The sequence below is a fragment of the Rhinoderma darwinii genome, chromosome 12 (assembly GCF_050947455.1).
Source record: "Rhinoderma darwinii isolate aRhiDar2 chromosome 12, aRhiDar2.hap1, whole genome shotgun sequence".
NCBI lineage: Eukaryota > Metazoa > Chordata > Amphibia > Anura > Rhinodermatidae > Rhinoderma > Rhinoderma darwinii.
Window position 1 is genome coordinate 14807030 of NC_134698.1, and position 19975 is coordinate 14827004.

General features: G+C 47.2%; 1 protein-coding gene across 1 annotated transcript in view; it reads left to right on the top strand.

Annotated features, from left to right (window-relative positions):
- The window catches only part of FUT8 (fucosyltransferase 8), a 158361-nt gene that overhangs the window by 56070 nt on the left and 82316 nt on the right, over nt 1-19975 (top strand). The window contains exons 2-3 of the mRNA XM_075844904.1: nt 7954-8044; nt 8726-9122. Of these exons, the coding sequence (XP_075701019.1) occupies nt 8854-9122 (269 nt within the window). The 5' untranslated portion in view covers nt 7954-8044; nt 8726-8853. The remainder of the gene's footprint in view (nt 1-7953; nt 8045-8725; nt 9123-19975) is intronic.

Here is a 19975-nt window from a genome sequence, read left to right on the forward strand (position 1 = left end):
AGTTAAAAGTACAGAATGAAGTGAAAGAGCAAGAAGGGGAGGAGAAGTAGTAACTCCCACCGGGGAGACCCCCACCACCCCCGAACAGGACCCCACGAGCTATCCATCAGTGTCCACACTTCCAAGAATGTCAGTGTAGAAGTCGGAGTCCTGAAACACGATCCACGGGGCCCACGTGCGACAGAACCTAGTGTGTGCATCGTGAATGGAGGAGGTTAGGTCCTCCATATGCATAAGGTCATTGACCTTCGAGATCCACAGAGACAGTGACGGCGGAGAGGATTTCTTCCAGCGTAAAGGGATACAATGTCGTGCAGCCATCACTAAAAAGTGAAGGAGAGAGCGTTTGTATGTGTTAGCCGGGATGTCACAGTGATGGAGGAGGAAGAAGGCCGCGTCCATGTTACAGGTAGCGTCTGTAACCTTGAGGATCACCCTTTTGACCCCGTCCCAAAATCCAGTTAGTCGTGAGCATGACCAGAAAGTGTGTAGAAGGGTACGATTGTCCAAACCGCATCTCCAACAGAGAGGTGAGACAGTCGGGAAGATGCGATGAAGGCGGACCGGGGTCCTATACCATCGTGAGAGCAACTTAAAGCTAGCCTCCTGATATCGTGAGCTAATTGATGTTTTATGAGCTAGGGTAAGAATTCGGGAACATTGGCTTGTGGTAAATGTGATTCCCAAGTCAGCCTCCCATTCCGAAATGTACCCAGGCGTCGGTAGGTCCGGTGGGTTTAGTAGAAGACGGTAAATTGTGGACAGAGTATGGCGCGCCGACCCATCCTCGGCACATATCGTTTCCAGCTGAGATCTAGGGGCGTGGAATAGGGCCGAAGAGGGCAATGAAGAGTAGAAGTGACGGAGTTGGAATACACGCCAATAACCCAATGGGGGGAGGTCAGGCATCCGTGTCAACTCTGCGAGAGAGAGCCACTCGGAGTTCTTCAAGAAGTGTTCTGCCCTAAATACCCCTGCCGACGACCAGGACTTGAACACCGGATCTGTCACTCCAGAGGGAAAGGAAGGGTTTCCCAGAATCGGAGTCATGGGAGAGCAGAGAGGGAGGAGATTTGATCGGACCACTGGAAGTGCACAACAACGGAGCGTGGGGCCTATCGTGGGATGACGGTGTAGGGACGTGGGAAGTCCCTGTTTCAACCAAGGAATCGTCTCTAAAGGAATCTCCGAGAAACCTTGCTCAAGGCCTATCCAGGCCTTAAAGGGGGCGTGCCTACACCAGTCAACCACTCGCGTCAGATGCGTTGAAATGTAGTACGAGCGAATGTCAGGGAGTGCTAATCCCCCCGTCTCCCGGGAGCGGCATAGGAGCGCACGACTGAGACGTGGGTGTTTGCCATTCCAAACAAAGGACTTTTGAATGGTATTAATCGCTTTGAAAAATGAAGGGGGGACCGCTATAGGAAGGGCTTGGAAGAGGTACAGCAGACGAGGAAGTATATTCATCTTAAAAATCGTGCAACGTCCCATCCAAGTAAATGTGCCCCCCGTCCATCTGGCGCAATCTGCTTTCACATCCCTGAGAAATCCTGGAAAGTTTAAGTTGTAGAGCTCCTTAAGGTCCGCAGGAATGCGCACTCCCAGGTACTTAAGGGCCACCGGGTTCCATTTGAAACTAAAAGATTGCTCCAATGAAGACAGCAGGGAAGGGGGAAGGGAGACATTCATGGCCTCGGATTTGGAGAAATTTATTTTAAAGTTAGAGAGGTTGGAAAATCGACTAAACTCCTGCATTAGATTCGGGAGGGAGACGGTGGGGTTAGTAAGAAAGAATAGCAGGTCGTCTGCGTACGCTGCCACTTTAGTGACCCGGGATCCCTCTCCTATTCCCTTAATATCCTGATTTGCACGAACATGTCTGAGGAAGGGTTCCAGGGTAAGGACAAAGATCAAGGGGGACAAAGGGCAGCCCTGTCGTGTCCCATTATGGATTGTAAAATCATCCGAGAGGATACCGTTCACCCTGACTCTGGCAGATGGGCAGGAGTACAATGACATTAACCATCCCATCATTTGAGGACCTAAACCGAGTCGGAGAAGTGTTTCCTCCATGTAAATCCAATTGACTCTGTCAAATGCTTTTTCAGCATCAGTGGACAGGAGCATAAGTGGTACACGAGACAATTGGGATTTATATATGAGATTGATCGCCTTTGTGGTGTTATCCCGGGCCTCACGTCCCAACATGAACCCCGCCTGGTCAAGATGGATTATCCCACCAAGCAGAGGGGCCAGACGCATGGACAATATCTTGGCAAAGAGTTTAATGTCTGCGTTAAGCAGTGAGATTGGTCTGTAGCTAGCACACTGAGAAGGGTCTTTTCCCGGTTTGGGAATCACCGCTATATGGGCCCTAAGAGCGTCTGATGGAACGCGTGAGGAGGAGGATAGAGAATTCAGGGATGCCAGCAAGTGCGGCCCAATGCAGGAGATAAATTTCTTATAGTAGGGTAACGTGAAGCCGTCAGGCCCCGGGGCCTTCCCCGCAGCCGAGTTTTTGAGCGCATCAGTTAGTTCGGTCATGGTAATCGGTTCTTCCAAGGCAGTGAGTACCTCCTCTGTCAGGAATGGCAGACCTGAGTCCGCAATATAGGATTGGATATGCGCACGAAAGTCGTTTGATGCCGTGGCCGGGTTGGTGGAGTCGGTGTTGTAAAGAGCAGCGTAAAAGTTACGGAACTGTGCCGCTATATCCAGAGGCATGTTGGCTCGTACGTTGGGGGAGGATGTAATAAAGGGGACATAAGTGCGCGCTTGTTGGATCCGCAGGGCTCTAGCTAGCGATCTGCTGCATTTATTACCATACTCGTAGAAATGGCGCTTACATTTAGAGAGGGTGGCTTTAGCTTTGGATAATAATATGGTGCGTAACTCTTCCCGTTTCTGAATTAATGCAGATCTACATTCAACTTCATGGGTACGCTTATGTGTGACTTCTAGAGCTTTGATCTCCGACAATAGCCGAACGATAGTCACGGCGCGCTCTTTTTTCAATCGCGCTCCATGTTTGATGAAAGTGCCGCGAACAACGCATTTATGTGCCTCCCATAGCACCCTCGGGTTCGTGTCAACGGCTGTGTTTGTGATGAAATAGTCATCAAGCGTTCGCTGAACGTCTGATGAGACGAGGGAGTCATTAAGAAGCGAGGGATTGAGTTTCCACTGGGATTGGAACAATAACGGAGATTGCAATGAAATAGACATTGTGACAAGAGCATGGTCTGAGAAAGAGATCGAGTCAATGTCAGCCGCTTGTAGCGATGGTAGAGCGCTGTGCTTGATAAATAACAAATCAAGTCTGGAATAAATGTCGTGTACTGAGGAGTAAAATGAAAAGTCCCTATCCGATGGATGAAGAAGGCGCCACGTGTCTACAAAGTTGTGATCATGGAGGGCTCGTTTAATGCGACGCAATTGGGAGTGGGGGATTGATGATGAACCTGATGAAACATCCATGGTTGGGTCCAATGCTACATTGAAGTCACCTCCCAGGACAATGGTACCCTCCCCAAACTCCTCCAATGTGTCTAAAAAACCACTCAATGCTGTACCCTGACCCATATTAGGCAAATAGAAGGAGGCGAAGGTATAAATCTGTGAGTCGATGCTACCCTTGACCAAAAGCATTCGCCCCATTCCATCACTGCGAGCGTCCAGGTATTCCCAAGGGATAGAGCGGGAAAGAAGTATACTTGTCCCTCTGGATTTCGGGTCGGGAGAAAAGCTATGATATGAGTGAGGAAACCATAAGTTGGATAACTTAAAGGGTTTCTGTTCACTCAAATGCGTTTCCTGCAGGAAAGCTACATGTAATTGTCTGCCTTTCAGCATGTTGAGCAGGATGGATCGCTTCCCAGGACTATGTAAACCCTTAACATTCAATGAGCCTATCCGTAGGTCTATCTGGGAATGACGGGCCATGTCCCCGGCGGGAATGGGTAGAGGGAAGGGAGGACAAGGAAGGAAGAAGTGAAAGATCAGACAGAAAAAAAAAAGAAAATATACAGAAAAGGTGGCCCCAAGGCCAACTCCTACGTGGCAAGAAGACCTGTGGAGAAAAAGTTAGTGATACAACAGGAACAAGGAAAACCAAAGCAAAGCGGAGGGGGAGCCCCGCACAGTGAGCAGCATATTAAATGAACAATACAACTTTCGTCCAATGCCCCCCAGGGGGAGGACAAGGGAGGCCGGAACATCACATAACACCAGGCCCAACAATAAAGGCCCAACAAACAGTACCCTCCCTTTTTACTGAGACACCTAAGAGCGAGATATAGAGGGACACCAGGGTAGGGCCACCGGCGGACTACGAGCTCAAGATATTATCCAGGTCCTTAATAGAGGGCCAATAAACCAGCAGGCCTCGCCTGGCACCACATGACCTAACGTAGCTTCCTGCCAGCCAGTACAATAACCCTGCCCGGATGCCCCGCCACATGAAAATACCCGCCGCCTCGCCTGTAGTAACTAAAAAGAAGGGAGGGGAGAGAAAGGGGATGGAAGGGAAGAAGAGGAATGTGGGAAGCAGGCACAAGGGAAGAGCAGACAGATACAGTCGATGCCCGCCAAAAGGTGAGCCATAAGATTAGTAGGGGATACCGCAGTACATATAACCGTTATAATCACCAGAAACCCCTTCCATAAGAACATTAAGATATGCATATGAGATATGAATAGAAGGCTAGAACATGTGGTATCCCCCCGGACAAATAAACAGCCGCTATATGGATATACAACACGGTAGACCGCATGAAAAACTACAATGACAGGGGTTAGCCCCTTAACTAGTGTTACAGTGCACATATAACATAACATGTAATATAATAGGACCCTAGGCAAAAATACTGTCACGTTAGCATAGTAATACACACACCGCCCCCTGATTGTCCTCATGTACGTGACCGTAAACGGGCTCTAAGTAATGAAATGGGGGGGGCATGTATACTACAGCATACCACCATGTTAGAGGTAAAGGGAGGGGGAGGGAGAAGTTAGGCACAAAGGATGTAGACAATATAGAGGACTGGGTATATCTACTGTTCTGTGGGTAGCAAAGGATCAGAAGTGTCGACCCTCTTCCAGGAAAGTCCCATCAATCATGGGCGAGAAATAAACGTAACGGAGTTGCTCACTAGGCCCCGTGAGCATGGACACTTCTTCAGTAGGATGTAGAGAGTACCTGTAGGTAATAAGATAAATAAAGAGCAAACAAGAAGAACCATTTGGTACTTTAGGAAACCCGATAGCCGTAGGAAGCCATTGATATGTCATCAGCATAACAACTCTTAGATCCGGAGACCAATCAGGCCTCGGGCGGTAAACGTTGTGAGAGATCAGGCTGAGTTCCTATTGATTCCAGTAATGTGGATCTGCTGAGCGGCTGACTCGGGCGCCGATTACGCCGACGTTGAGGCGGTTCAGACCGATCTAATGACAGCCAATCCGGGACCGGGAACGGAGCAATTTGCAAAAACCGAAATAGGGCCTCTAAATCCGAGGAATGGCGCAGGATAAAGGAGGCAGCATCCCTTCTGACGACCACGTGAAATGGGTGTCCCCATCTATAAGTGGCTCCCGCCGCTTTGATTTTTTCTAGCAGCGGATGCAGTAGACGTCTCATGTAAAGTGTCCGCGGCGATACATCCGGATAAATCGCAACCTTGCCTCCATCAACCGAAACCGGACCATGCGACCAGGCTCCTCTAATTATCAAATCCTTGTCAGAGTAATAGTGCAACCGACACAGCACATCCCGCGGGTTTGAAGGGTCGATCGGACCGGGTCTCGAGACTCTGTGCACGCGGTCCAATAGGAATGTCGCTTCCAGGGGTCTGTCAGTAACTTTGTTAAAGATGGCAGTAATTCTATTAGGGAGGTCGTCTCTGGGACCTAAATCCGGGAGGCCCTTCAGTCGAATATTATTTCTGCGGCCCCTGTTTTCTTGATCATCCAGTTGAAGTGCAAGGGACTGCATATGTGTTCTATTAACAATGGCCGCCTGCTCCAATACATGAACCCTGCTGTCAATAGCGTCGACCGCACCGCCAGTGGCAGTAATCCTGGTGTCCACCCTGTCTACCTCGCATCTCAAGTCTGCGATATCTTGCTGGTGGGATAGTTCAATTCTGGTCACCAGGGAGTCTAAGTCTTGTCTAGTAGGGAGAGCTTGTATTAGTTCCCTGAGTAAGTGTAAGTCTGCATGCAGGGCAGGTTGAAGGGGGATGCCCTCAGAGCTACCAGGCCTGGGGGCAGTGGTTGATGGCAAGGCACACAGGGAAGTGATAGGGGATACTGGCGGTACCTCATTACTGCTGAGTCCTAGGAGTGAAGCAGGCCTCGGTGGGTTGTCCAGCTGCCCCTGCATGCCAGGCGCCCCGGCCATAGCCGCGCTCATGCGATCCTCTGCTCTCCACGTGTCTGTTATCTGTGTTGCAGGCGCCATGACACCCAGTACTTCGGGAACGGCCTGAGACGCTGAGAGGAAGCGATCCATGCCTGTACTCCGTGTCTGAGATCGGGACAAGGAGCGGGAGGGTGTAGAACTTTGTCCCCTACGTTTTCCTGGCATCTCCCGGTACTCAGGACGGGCTAAGCCTGGATTCTGCGGCACCACTGCACGGAGCTCCCCCGAAACGCGTGCTCACTCCGCCATGGCTAAGCCCCGCCCCCTAATAAGTTGAAGTTAGGGTGTGTTCACATTACATTTTACCACCATGTTCGGCGTACAGTATCCATAGGTCCCATTGACCTGGTGTGTGCCAAAAGAGTGTCGGCATACCTTTTATTTTCCCCACTTTATGGAATAGAGTAATATTGGAGTAGGCTACAGTGGCATATCCTGGAGCCTTCCATTGGAGGTATACGCCGGGAAATGCTGAAACACGATGTGATCAGAGCCTAACGTTCATAAAGTGGCCATAGACAAAAGGCTGTCAACCAAACTGTTATCTTGAGGTCGTCTTTTGGAAAGGTTTCTCTGTATACGGGTGACTGCTCCTTTCTCACCATACACAACGGACCCTGTATGGCTGCACATGGAGTGGCGACGGGTCCGCTTTATGAACCCAGGACCACTTAGTGTTCTATCATATGCGAGCCAATGTATTCCCCCCTTGAAGTAAGGCCTTTAGAGGAAAATACCGCCATAATATCTCGTGTGGATGTATAAAAAAAGTCGAAGGTACAGTATGGGCCCTCAGCAGGCCATTGGCGCCATACGGATCCATACCACACAGATTCTTATGGTCTGGTGCATTCCTTAAAACGTCTTATATTTTTATAGTTTAGATATTTTTGCTTTTTTTTGGGTAGAACATTTTTCTAGGTTCTTGAGCCTTTGAACATACGTGTAGGCAGCTCGCCACTATTATATACTGCATGTTTTTGTCTTTCCTCTCCTCCTGAGCCTTAACCTGTTTACTTCATCAATACTCCCATGTGAACTCGACCAAGGGAAAAACAACACCACGCTCTTGTTCTAAGGAACGCCGGGGGAATTGCGTTGGAGAAAGCGATTGTTTCTGCCGCTACAGCTGGGGAGAAAATGTGCCCGTTCTCTGAAGCCCGTGGTTAAGCTGAGTGATTGCGATTGATTTAATAATCTTATCCCTTTCGAAATTGGGATTGGAACATTTTGGAGTATATTGAATAGATAGGATAAAGTTCGAAGTTTGTGTGCGTCGGGATAAACAAAATGTTAAATATTTTTTGTATGATATAATTTCCTAGCGATGGCCGAAAAATTGTAAGGTATTTATTTTGTTTTTGAGTTGTTGTTTTTTTTTTTATTGTTCGGATTTTATTGCATTGTAAAGCAGTTTTGGTGTTTATTTTTGCTGAGAAGTTAATGTTCAGTGTCTGCTCTGGGAGTTAATACCTGATCATGATAATTAAGTTATCTAATCATAGTCATCTATTTTTCTTCTTTTACAGAGACCAGAAGAAACAACACAGCTGCCAGACACTGCATGACTTTCTGTTCTCTCAGCCGGCGCGAAGAGGTATCGGACTATGCTATAACCAAGTAAGTAATAAGTCGGCACCAGGGTCGCTGAATCTATTCAGCTGTACGTCTGGGTGTATTGTTTTACCTTACAGCAGATTTTTCAGGTTCGTAGCCCTAGTAGCCAAAATGGCACAAAAAAAGTGCTATTTGGCTAATACTATTGCTGAAAGAATACAGCGGATTCCTAGTGGAGACCGCTGTATTCATGAGCAAAGAGTCCCGTCCCGTCCCCCCACTTCTCTGCGGTGATTGACGGGTTACTATTGTTTATGTCCCCCGAAATAGTGCCATAAAAAACTTGTCCCACAAAAATAACAATACGGTAGACAAGGACGCATACGCTTCTGTAAAAAATAAATTCGCTTCTACAACTACCTTTTATTTTTTTTATATATATATATTTTTTTTTTCTTTTATAGTTTTTATGACCTGTCCATTAAATCGGACCTTCACTTTTTATATGTGGTAATCCCAAAGCGGCCCCATCGCTACTAAGAAAGAGGGGCTTAAATCCCCGTTTATCTGCTGGAGAGCTGGCCCGAAAGTGTGTGTGGTGACTTGTATCCTCTCGTTTTCAGTCGTGGTGGGGGTCCCAGAAGTCAGACTCGCACCTATTGTACTTTTATAACCTGCCTTATTCTGAAATTCACCAAGATTTCGGGAAAACTCAAAGTTGAAATGTTTTTAACCCTTTTATAGGTGAGATTTATGATGATTTCGATTTCCGAGCCGAATTGTAGCAGCGCTGTGATCTATACTTTTTAGATTGGTTGGACGACCAGGAACCCTGACCATGGCGTTCGTGCTGAGCGTCTGGTGATCTTTGGATGACCAAGACTTTGGGAATACAATGTTTCTTTCATGAGACGGCACTTTGCGGGCAGAAGCTGAAGATGCGGCCATGGACGGGATCCTGGCGGTGGATAATGCTCATTCTCTTTGCCTGGGGGACATTACTCTTTTACATTGGTGGACATTTGGTGAGAGATAATGACAATCCGGATCATTCCAGTCGAGAACTGTCTAAGATATTGGCCAAACTTGAACGATTAAAGCAGCAGAATGAAGACTTGAGGAGAATGGCAGAATCCCTCCGGTAAGAGATACTTGGCTTTACGACTTTACGCTATTCTTGTCAGTATTTCGTTTCGATGGTATCACTGGTCACGAGCGATGTCTTCTTGGGGTGACCGGCTGGATTTTTTCAGATTATTAATATACAGGTTGACGTCCTTCGGAAAAGGACCTTGAATTTGAGCGAGAAACGTACTTGCCTATTTTCTTTTACGCAAAGTTTCGACCCCCCCCCCCCCCACTCTCTCGATGTCGTGGTATTGTGACATATGCATGTACTCATAATGCCGGGTGTTTTTGTAAAAAATGGGCCTTTATATACAGGCTAGATCTGGGATGCAATCTTTTCTCCACTCCAAGTTAGGCTGAATTTTTGAAGTGTATTGTGACGGTTTATTGTCCCCATACCACGTGCCGTTCTAGAGAGTCCGATGATGTCATTCAAACTATGCTATTGGTATTTTAATTTTTTTGCTTTAATAATTCTCCACATTGTAAGATCTATGTGTAGAGACAACACATCTCATGTATAAATGAGTATGGAGGGCTAGAAATCCTATATGCCAGGGAAGTTCGAAATAGTAGTCATTAATCGTATTTAAAACCGCACCACTCTTGTCCATAGGTTGTGTCTGGTATTGCAGCTCAGCCCCATTTAAGTACCAGCCACAGTACACATTTAAGGCTATGTTCACACGGGGTATTTTGCCGAGTTTTTTGACGCGGAAACCGTGTCGCAAAACTCGGCAGAAACGGCCCGAGAACGCCTCCCATTGATTTCAATGGGAGGCGTCGGCGTCTTTTTCCCGCGAGCAGTAAAACCGCCTCGCGGGAAAAAGAAGCGACATGCCCTATCTTCGGGCGCTTCCGCCTCCGACCTCCCATTGACTTCAATGGGAGGCAGGAGAAAGCGTATTTCTCGCTGTTTTATGCCCGCGGCGCTCAGTGGCCGCGGGCGAAAAACGGCGCGATAATTGCCACGTTAATCAGCGTGCAGGGAGAGGAATATCTGCCTCAAAGTTCCAAATGGAATTTTGAGGCAGATATTCCTCCCCCAAAATACTCCGTGTGAACATAGCCTAAGAGTGATGCAGTTTCTGGGAAAAAAAACAAAACATTTTTATCTTCTCTCGAACCTTTAACCCCTTAATGATCAGGCCTGGAAAGGCGTTAATGGCCAACTACATTTTTTTGTTTTTGCCATATCTTTTTATTTTTTCATTGAAATGGCTAAGAGGCCTTGATTTTTGCGGGAAAAGTTTTTATTTTTTTTCTGTGCAGTTTGAGGGTATAAATACATTTTATGTGTCATTTATATAGAAAAAAGTGATTTTCGGCATTGTCTTTTTTGTTTGCTTCTTTTTTTTTATACCGTTAACATTTCACGCTAAATAACCTGTTAAATTAATTCTTCCGTTTATTACGGTCGTGTAGATACCTAATACCTATAGGTTTTTCGTCTGTATGTAATATATGGGCAAAAAAATATTTTATGCTAAATTATTTTTTGGACATTATATTATTATTATATATTTTTTTTATGGCATGAAGTAATAACTTTTTAGTAACTTTTCAGTTTATACTTATATTGTGTTAGCTTCTGTATGCTGATAAAAAAAAAATGTTTTTTTTTTTTTTTTTTTTACATTTTTAGAGAAACAAAAATTATATAACACGCATATAAGTTATGTTACACATAAGTTATAAATTTCAACAAAATAAAAGCAGACCCATTCCTACTCCTAGTAGGCTGCAAGAGGAAAAGAAGAGAAGAAAAAATAAGCCTCCAATCAATGTGCTTAATTTTATAACTTCTATCCCCATCGAGGCGCCCGTGCCCATCTCCGATACGTGAGCGGAAATCCATTTATCCCATATTTGATTAAATTTAACCAGTTGGTTCTTGGATTGATATTCTTTTCAAACCCTGTATTACCAGATACCCGATTTTCCCAACAGAGAATGGGAGGGATTTGCGGAGACCTCTAATATCGCGTTAACACCGCTCTGGCTATCATTAACAACTTATTTTGTCATTGCCACGAACCTTGTATAACCAAGAAAAAACAATTGGAAATCCATACGATTTTTAACCCACATATACGGTTAATCTCGTTCATATCGTTACCCGGTAGCGCCACAGTTTAGGACACCTCCAATACAAGTGTATAAGGTTTGCGTTGCTCGAAAGGCACTGAGGTAGACCGAAGACCCATTAGTGCCAATCTTCTAGGTGAATAGTATAGTCTGTTCGATATTAACCATGGAGTGGTTCTGTGTGAAAAATTATAAGAACTGACTTTTACAAAAATGAACTTATGCATTGTATACACTTTGCTTGGTGAAGTACTTAATCTGGTTCTAGTGTATTGTGAGAGGTATATATCACTGAGTAGACAGGCCTGGCGTCCTTTCTAGGTCCTCAGGTCTGACTGTAGGAAGTTCTACAAGTCCCTGATCACATCACTGGGTTGCCGGTGGTGCGATCGAAGAGGGAAGACCCTCTTGATCATGCCGATGTCCAGGAGCGTGACGATCAAAGGTTGAAACAGCTGGGGTTAGAGTTTCCTCCGATCCCAGCTGTATTCGGCAGGCTGCTCTAAGAAAAAGAGGTGTTAGTAGCAGTTGTTAGTTAGCGCTTATTACCTTTTTTATTCAGCGACGCCAAAAGACATGCTTTAGATTCTGGACCTATGCTGCCCGCCGTCAAGACAGTGTGCGGTTGGGAAGGGGTTAATCAGCTGAGCGAGCAGGACCAATTCAGAATCTTGTTCTGGGAATCGCTAGCAGCGGGCATGGTGTAGATCGGGGTATGGGATTGGTGATGCTATTCTGAAAGCGGTCAATACGATGACTGCTGCATTCAACATGGCGGTTCTCTTTGCGGGGTTGACTGTTACTAATAGAAAGAAGCAGAATTGTGAATGCAGCTCTGGCTACAGGCTGTGACTACAGATTAGTAATGCTATGTGTATACAAAGTTACTTCACTATATAGACTATACTGTATGTACTAGCTGGGGCTGGGCGATTTTTGCCAAAAAATTTCAATTTGAATCTCTATTTCCCTTATTACTGTTAAATTAATAAAAATACCAAGAGATAACATAATTATTTTCTTTATATAAATAACTTTTTAACATATATTGCTATCATAAATGTACGGAACTTCACAACTTTTAACCTCTGCAAATACTTTTTTTAAAATCAGAAATAAAATTGGAAAAATGTCTATCTAATTGATTACAACTTCCGTGTTCCCCGGCAGGCAACAGGTTACCAGGATCTATAATCAATGATGCATGCACTAACATCCCTCTCTGCTCGTCACCACCTCAGCCAATCTCCGACATTGCAGCAGGGCCAGGCAGATAGCGCCGAGCGGGCACTTTGGGGAGAGATTACATCATAGTGTCTGAAGTCTGAGCAGCGCAATACCGGCCCCACGTAAATGACATTAAGGCCGAATTCACTTGACCGTGATTGGGCTGTGAAAAACTGTCCGTATGTCAGCCGGATTTCCCAGCCCGACCACGGTACATGTGAACGGGACCCCTCGCATCAGTCATTTAGGTTACGATCACAAGACATCAACGGTCAGTTTTTCATGGCCATTTTGCAACAGTGTCTCTCCAAATTTCATCCATTTCGAGTCCGTCTGTCCTTTTTTAATGGCCGTTTACATCCATTTGGCATCCATTTGGCATGGATGGATTTCATTTTTCAGTTTTTTTTTTTTGTCCCAACTCCCTTATAGTTCAGCAATGCCCCTGTAGACAGTGCCCACTGTAGATAGTGCCCCTCATATAGTGCCCATGTAGATAGCACCACCGTAGCTCCCTCTAGGAGCAGAATCCCCGGCCAGACGTGGCCAACGCTCTAGCCTTGGATTCCACTTCTAGATTGAGTCCCTGACATCTCTGTCCATATATGGACAGTGATGTCAAAGGCTCCCACTAAGAGCAGAATCCCCTGCCAGAGCGTTGGCCACGCTCTGGCCGGGTATTCCGCTCCAGGAGTAGCCCCTGACGTCACTGTCCATATATGGACAGTGACGTCAAGGGCTTTCCCAAGACAGGAGTCCCCGACCAGAGATCATGCTATCCTCTGGCCGGGGACCCCGCTTCTAGAGGGAGCCACTGAAGTCACTGTCCATTTATAGACAGTGACGATAGGTGCTCCTCTTGGAGCGGAATCCCCGGCCAGAGGTTGCCGACGCTCTGGCCGGGGCTTCTGCTCTTAGAAGGAGCCCCTGACGATACCGTCCATATATGGACAGAGGGGGGCGTGGCCAGCAGTCGATGGCGCCGGTCGCATAAACTGAGAGCTCCGCGCCCTGCCACGCAGATCCAGCAGCCTACAGCGGGGAAAGGTGCCTCATATGGAGAAAAAAAGACCCCAAGGGTCTAGACTCACCCCTGCAGCACAGCACCAGGTCGCCGCCGCTCCACCAACGATCGACGGCTACTTTCTTCGGCGACAAGCCACGCCGCTCCCTCAGCCGCAGCCATCTTGGACAGCCTCGTGTCAGAAGGAAGGGGAGATGTCCGAGCAGGGAGAGGAGACAGTGCCCCACGTACAGGGTAAGCTGAATAGCCGGATGGCTAAAGTTCACCCTCCCAGCTCCCCTAAGCTGTCCTCCACCTCGTCCTGTGAACAGCAGGGAAGGGGGTCCCCTATCCCAGGAGCAATGGAGGCCAGGCCACGAGGAGCATCAGCTCAGTTAGAGGCCCCAGTACACCTGCTTGAACCACCAATGTCACAGCCCTCAGCACAAATGGCCCTACAGATTTGGCCTGCACCTAAACCTCAACGGCCCACGATCCAGCAGCCGGGGAGGAGAGACGATCTGGGGGATACACCATCTTTGACCCCCTATGCCCAGGCCCCGGTATATGCCTCAGATTCTGACCTGGAGGATTCAGCCTCACTTCCTTCAGATGTGCCCCCTATGTGGAGGGAATGTTTCTCACAGTTGCCCACTAAAGAGGACTTTAAGAGTATGATACAAGAAGTGAAGGCAGCTTTTCGTTCAGAATTGGCGGGGGTGTCGCAGCATATACAGCAGATTGCTACGAGGGTGGAGGCTCTAGAAGATGACCACGATGCCACTAGGCGCCATGTCTCTGTGATACAGTCTTCAGTGTCCTCCCAGCTGGCGTCCATTAGAGATATGCAACTGCATCTAGAGGATTTGGATAACAGAGGTCGCCGTCATAATATAAGGATAAGGGGCATACCGGAGCCCTCGGGGTCTGAAGATCTTCCCATCGTGTTAGAGACTATCTTTAACGACCTTTTGGGTGCACCCCCGTCTAATCGGATACCGCTTGACAGAGCGCATAGAGCACTGAAACCAAAATCCATTACATCTCAGCCCAGAGATATCATCTGCTGTGTCCAGGATTTCCGCACTAAGGAGGACATTATGCTTAAAGCCCGTCAGCGTAAAGACCTGGAGTATGCCGGTGTGCCGATTCAGTTATTCCCGGATCTCTCCTGGATTACGTTACAGAAAAGACGTCTGCTTCGTCCGCTTCTCGCAGCCCTACGGGACCACAATATTATTTATCGATGGGGGTTTCCGTTCTCCCTTACAGCCCGAAGAGATGGTGTTTCTGCAACCCTGAGGTACCCAGGGGATTTGCCTCATTTCTGTGACTCCCTTGGTATACCAACGCCCAAGATGCAGAATTGGGAGACTCCTTTGCCGCCTTCGTCTCCACCTCCAGTCTGGCAGTCGGTCCGAAATAAGCGGAGGACCTCTCCAAGACGACAGTCTAACCGAAGTTCACCAAGACCTGATTTGAATTGATGGACGCTGCGCAGATACACGGCACCTCCGTAATATATGTGAAGGAGCCTGGTCACCCATACCAGCTGCTCCCTTCGCCAGTTGCACTATCCTAGGCTAAAAATGCATTTAGGATTATATTTCTGATTTTATGTTGCTTCTCTTTAATTCGTTAACGTAAATTGTGGCAGGGCGCGATTGCCCGGGATACACTTGGCTCTTTCACCCCCTTTTTGTTTTTTCTCGGCCTGTACGTATTTATACGTACTTTTGTACTAGGTTCCTCGACTGTTGAGACCCGACCTCCTTTTTTGATAGGGGTAATTTGTTTTGCAGTTCTCCCTCTGTTTTTAGAGAGAGTTGCAAAGGGTAATATTGTATTACCAGTTTTCTTTTGCTTTAATATCACCCGCCCCAGGGTATAGAATTCTCCCTGGTAGTATTTTCTGAGTGTGTTTGAAATTCATTGATCTCATGCATTTCTCTTTGTTCTCACTGCAGATATGTGTATTGTCTCCCTGGTACGTCTTTACCCCAGTGTCTTTCCCTCCCCTCCTACTTTCATCCGAAATAACACTTGAGACGACAGTGAATCCTCCAAGAACCTCCAAGGTAGAAGGACGCCGTAGAACACTGCTTGCTTTGAAACCGACATGGGACTGGCCCCGACATAACTGTGAGCTGTATACATCCGCACTTTCCACATCCTTCTTTGCTCTTTCATACATCTTTGACCATGGTTAAATTTGTCACACTTAATGTCAAGGGTCTCAACTCCAATGTGAAGAGACGCTTGCTTCTCAGGGAGTTGAAATCGCTTGGAGCGGAAGTTGCTTTTCTGCAGGAAACACACTTAGATTCATCCGGAACTTTCCAATTTGCCCGAGGGGCGTATCCTGCTGTGTACTCTGCCTCGTCAGGTCGCAAAAGGGAGGGGGTGGCCATTTTGATAGCAGCTTCCTGCCCCATACAAGTTCACACCTCACATCTAGATCCGAAAGGCAGATATGTTATAATAGAGGGGACTTTGCTTGGACAGCCCATTGTTTTATGTAACGTTTACTCTCCTAATACCGCACAGATTCCATTCCTACGTAGACTCCTTTCTAAACTCCAGAAGCTTCCTAGGGGGGCATGGCTGGTGGGAGGAGATTTTAATGTCCCGTTCTCCACGTCCATGGATAGGGTCTCTCTTACACACGCTACTCCGACGCCCACCCTTACAGGACTTTCTACACGTTTTAGGCAACTAATTAGAGAGCACCAGCTCTATGATTTGTGGCGAGTGGATCACCCAGGTGATAGGTCCTATACCTTCTTCTCCCATACGCACAGCACTCATACACGCTTAGATTACTTTTTTGGTAATGTCCCTGCCCTCCGTGCGCTCCAGGGGGCGAATATAGACCCCATCTCTTGGTCAGATCACGCACCAGTTTCTGTGTCCCTACAGATAGGGAAACCAAATACGAGAGTATGTCATTGGCGCTTAAACGAAACTTTGATTAAGTCCCCTTCTCTTAGGGACAGCCTGGCCGGACATATGCGGGAATTTTATGCACTTAATGAGGGATCGGTTCCTTCAGTATCCACTCTTTGGGAGGCGCATAAGGCGGTGATGAGAGGGCAATGCATAGTAATGGGATCTAGATTGAAAAGAGACTCTCGGGCCAAGCGGGTGGCTCTCCATCGGACAATTACTAAGTTGGAGAGAGAAATGGGGATTAAACCGGCGGTCCCGACACTACGGAAATTGATAGAGGCTAGAGCACAACTCAAGGACTTAGCTATGAAGGGGGTAGAAAAGTCATTACTATACACAAAAAGGAAATATTACGACAAAGGTAATAAGGCGCACTCGCTTCTGGCCAGACTATTGCGGGATCAGGCGACTGTTCGTACTCCACAGGCGGTTCGGGATAAGGCGGGCATACTCCAGCATCACCCAGACACGATAGCCACACTTTTTCATGACTATTATAAATCCTTATACCACCTGCCAAATACCTTACCACCTGATCCGGCTCGTCGGAGGGAAACGCTGCAAGCATATCTCTCTTCCTGTGCTCTCCCTAAACTGAAAGATGAGGAGCTTTCATCCCTGAATGCCCCGATCTCTGCGGAGGAATTGTTTGATATATTGAAGGACCTCCCTAGTGGTAAGGCCCCTGGACCAGATGGCTTTACATATGGGTATTATAAGACCTTTGCAGAGATCTTGGTTCCACGGATGGCTTCGTTATTTAATGAATTCCTACAGGGTTCTCCCATCCCTCAAACATTCCTGCATTCTCATATCACGCTGATCCCTAAACCGGGTAGAGACCACGCAGAGTGCTCCAATTACAGACCCATAGCCCTTCTGAATTCGGATCTAAAAATTTTCACCCGTCTTCTAGCTAATAGACTCAATGTTTGGCTCCCTTCTTTGATTCACAAAGACCAAGTGGGCTTTGTGCCTCTTAGGCAAGGAGGAGACAACACACGAAGGGCCCTTGACCTCATTGATGCCCTCCAAAAGCAAAAGGAATCGGCGATCCTTCTTAGTCTAGATGCAGAGAAGGCGTTTGACCGCTTGGGATGGCCATTTATGTTCGAAACTCTAAATTCATTTGGGATTTCGGGCCCTTATTTGACAGCACTGCGTGGTCTCTACTCCAAACCGACAGCGGCAATTAAACTCCCACACTCCACCTCCCCTCCGTTTCAAATCTGGAATGGTACACGTCAGGGGTGTCCCCTATCCCCACTTTTATTTGTGCTATGCATAGAACCTTTAGCAGCTCAAATACGGAAATCCAGGGATATAGCGGGGGTCCAGATACAAGATAAAGAGTTTAAGGTTTCCCTGTTTGCAGATGACGTCCTCTTGACTATCACTAAACCTCATACCTCCCTCCCTAACCTTACTACAGTTCTCCGTAGGTATGGGAGGCTGTCAGGATATAAAACTAATACATCTAAAACGGAAGCGCTCCCTCTTAATGTCCCACACCAGGAGCTCCAGCTACTCAAACACAACTACACCTACAACTGGAAGGAAACCTCCCTGACTTATTTAGGAGTTCAACTCACTCCCTCCTATACGTCGGTTTACAAGGCTAATTTCCCCTCTCTGTTTGTAGAGCTACGTCAGCTAATGGCCAGGTGGGATCCTCTTCCCATGTCATTTTTTGGGCGCATAGCAGCGGTCAAAATGACCTTGCTCCCTAAATTACTGTACTACTTTGAGACTTTGCCGGTAGCAGTACCTATGAAGGAATTGCGGGCCATGCAGTCTTCTATCCTCAGGTTCATATGGCATTCCGGCAGACATCGAATTCCGAAATCAGTTTTATTATCGGGTCGATCTGCGGGTGGGCTATCGGTCCCTGATGTGGTGAAGTACTACTGGGCGGCACACCTCCGTCGCATACCCAGCTGGGTGTCTTTAAGGGCGTACAATAAATGGACCGAAATAGAGAAGCTATGGATGGCCCCGGTCCACCCAAATTCCCTGTTATGGGGTGACCCACTGGTAATGCCGACTGCATCTTTATTGGGTCCCATGAGATTTCAAAGGGAGGTGTGGGAAACCTGTAAAAACCGCTTCCATTTGGCATCGGGTTGCCCGCCCTTGACTTCGGTACTCTACACTCCCACTATTCCGGGGGGCACTACCTCCCGAATAGTCCGATTGTGGACGGGAATTGAGGTATTTCACCTGGCTGATATGGTTGATCCCCACACGCAAGAGCTTCACCCGTTTTCATACTTTCAAAAACATCATAATATTCCCTCCGCTGCGTTCTTTCACTATCTTCAGGTTAGACATTACATGCAGCAAACTTTTAGATCCACGCGGGTTACTGCACCTACAAGCTTCGAAAGGTTATGTCGGTATGCTACCACCACTAGGGGGCTTATCTCAGCCATTTATGCATTATTGCTATCCCCGGAGGGTTCCCCTCCGCCTGGGCATAGATACATGTTGAAGTGGGAGGCCTTACTGAATAAATCCATCCCGCTCTCATTGTGGCAGATTATTTGGTCGCAAGCAGCTAAAACCTCCATCTGCACTGCATATAAGGAAAACCAATATAAAATCCTTATGTTTTGGTACCATACCCCTGCCTTTTTGCATAGCTTCAATCCGGGTATTCCGTCGGATTGCTGGCGATGTAGAGGTCAGAGAGGTGATCTGTTCCATATTTTCTGGAGCTGTTCACTGGTACAACCGTATTGGTTGGAAGTTAAGAACTTGGCATTGGCGGTGTTGCAGCAGGATATTCCCTTAGACCCTCTTCATTACCTCCTAAATGTTCCCCCTAGGTCTTTGGGGAAATCACCAGCTCGACTCTTTCGACACTTTCTCACAGCCGCTAAGACGTTGATAGCGTGGAAATGGAGACAGACAACCCCTCCCTCCCACATCGACTTAGTAACTAGAATTAGGGAAATACGTACAATGGAGCATATGACGGCCTCTATTGACAATGAACTGGACAGGTTCAAAGTGGTGTGGGACCCGTGGGACAAGTATTGGATACAGGGAACTCAAGATTAGGTGGTAGGTGGAGCTCCGACTATCCCCCCCCCCTCACCCCCTTAAACCCCTGTGTTTTTTCCCAGATGTTTTGTCTGTCTATTGAAAGTTACTGTCTTACTATGTGAATTGCATGGCCCTTCATGCTGCTCTAAGTTATATGTATATTTTTGAAAAATGTTCAATAAAAACACAGTTGAAACCATATATGGACAGAGACATCAAGGACTCCCTCTAGGAGCGCAATCCCCGGCCAGAGCGTTGGCAACGCTCTGGCCAGGGATTCTGCTCCTAGTGGGAAGTACAGTGGTGCTATCTACAGGGGGGGTGCTATCTACAGGGCGGTGTGGCACTATACTAGGAGTTCCTGCTTCCCCATAGAACTGCTGTTCCATACTGTATCATTTTGTTCAGTACAGAACAGACGTGCCACGATGTGTCTATAATATACACCACCTTTCTGTGCGAGCATTAACAAATGAGTGTTACGAATCACTTAGCACACAGGAAAATGGCGACCGCACACTGCGAACAATAATGCCACTAAATATAAATAA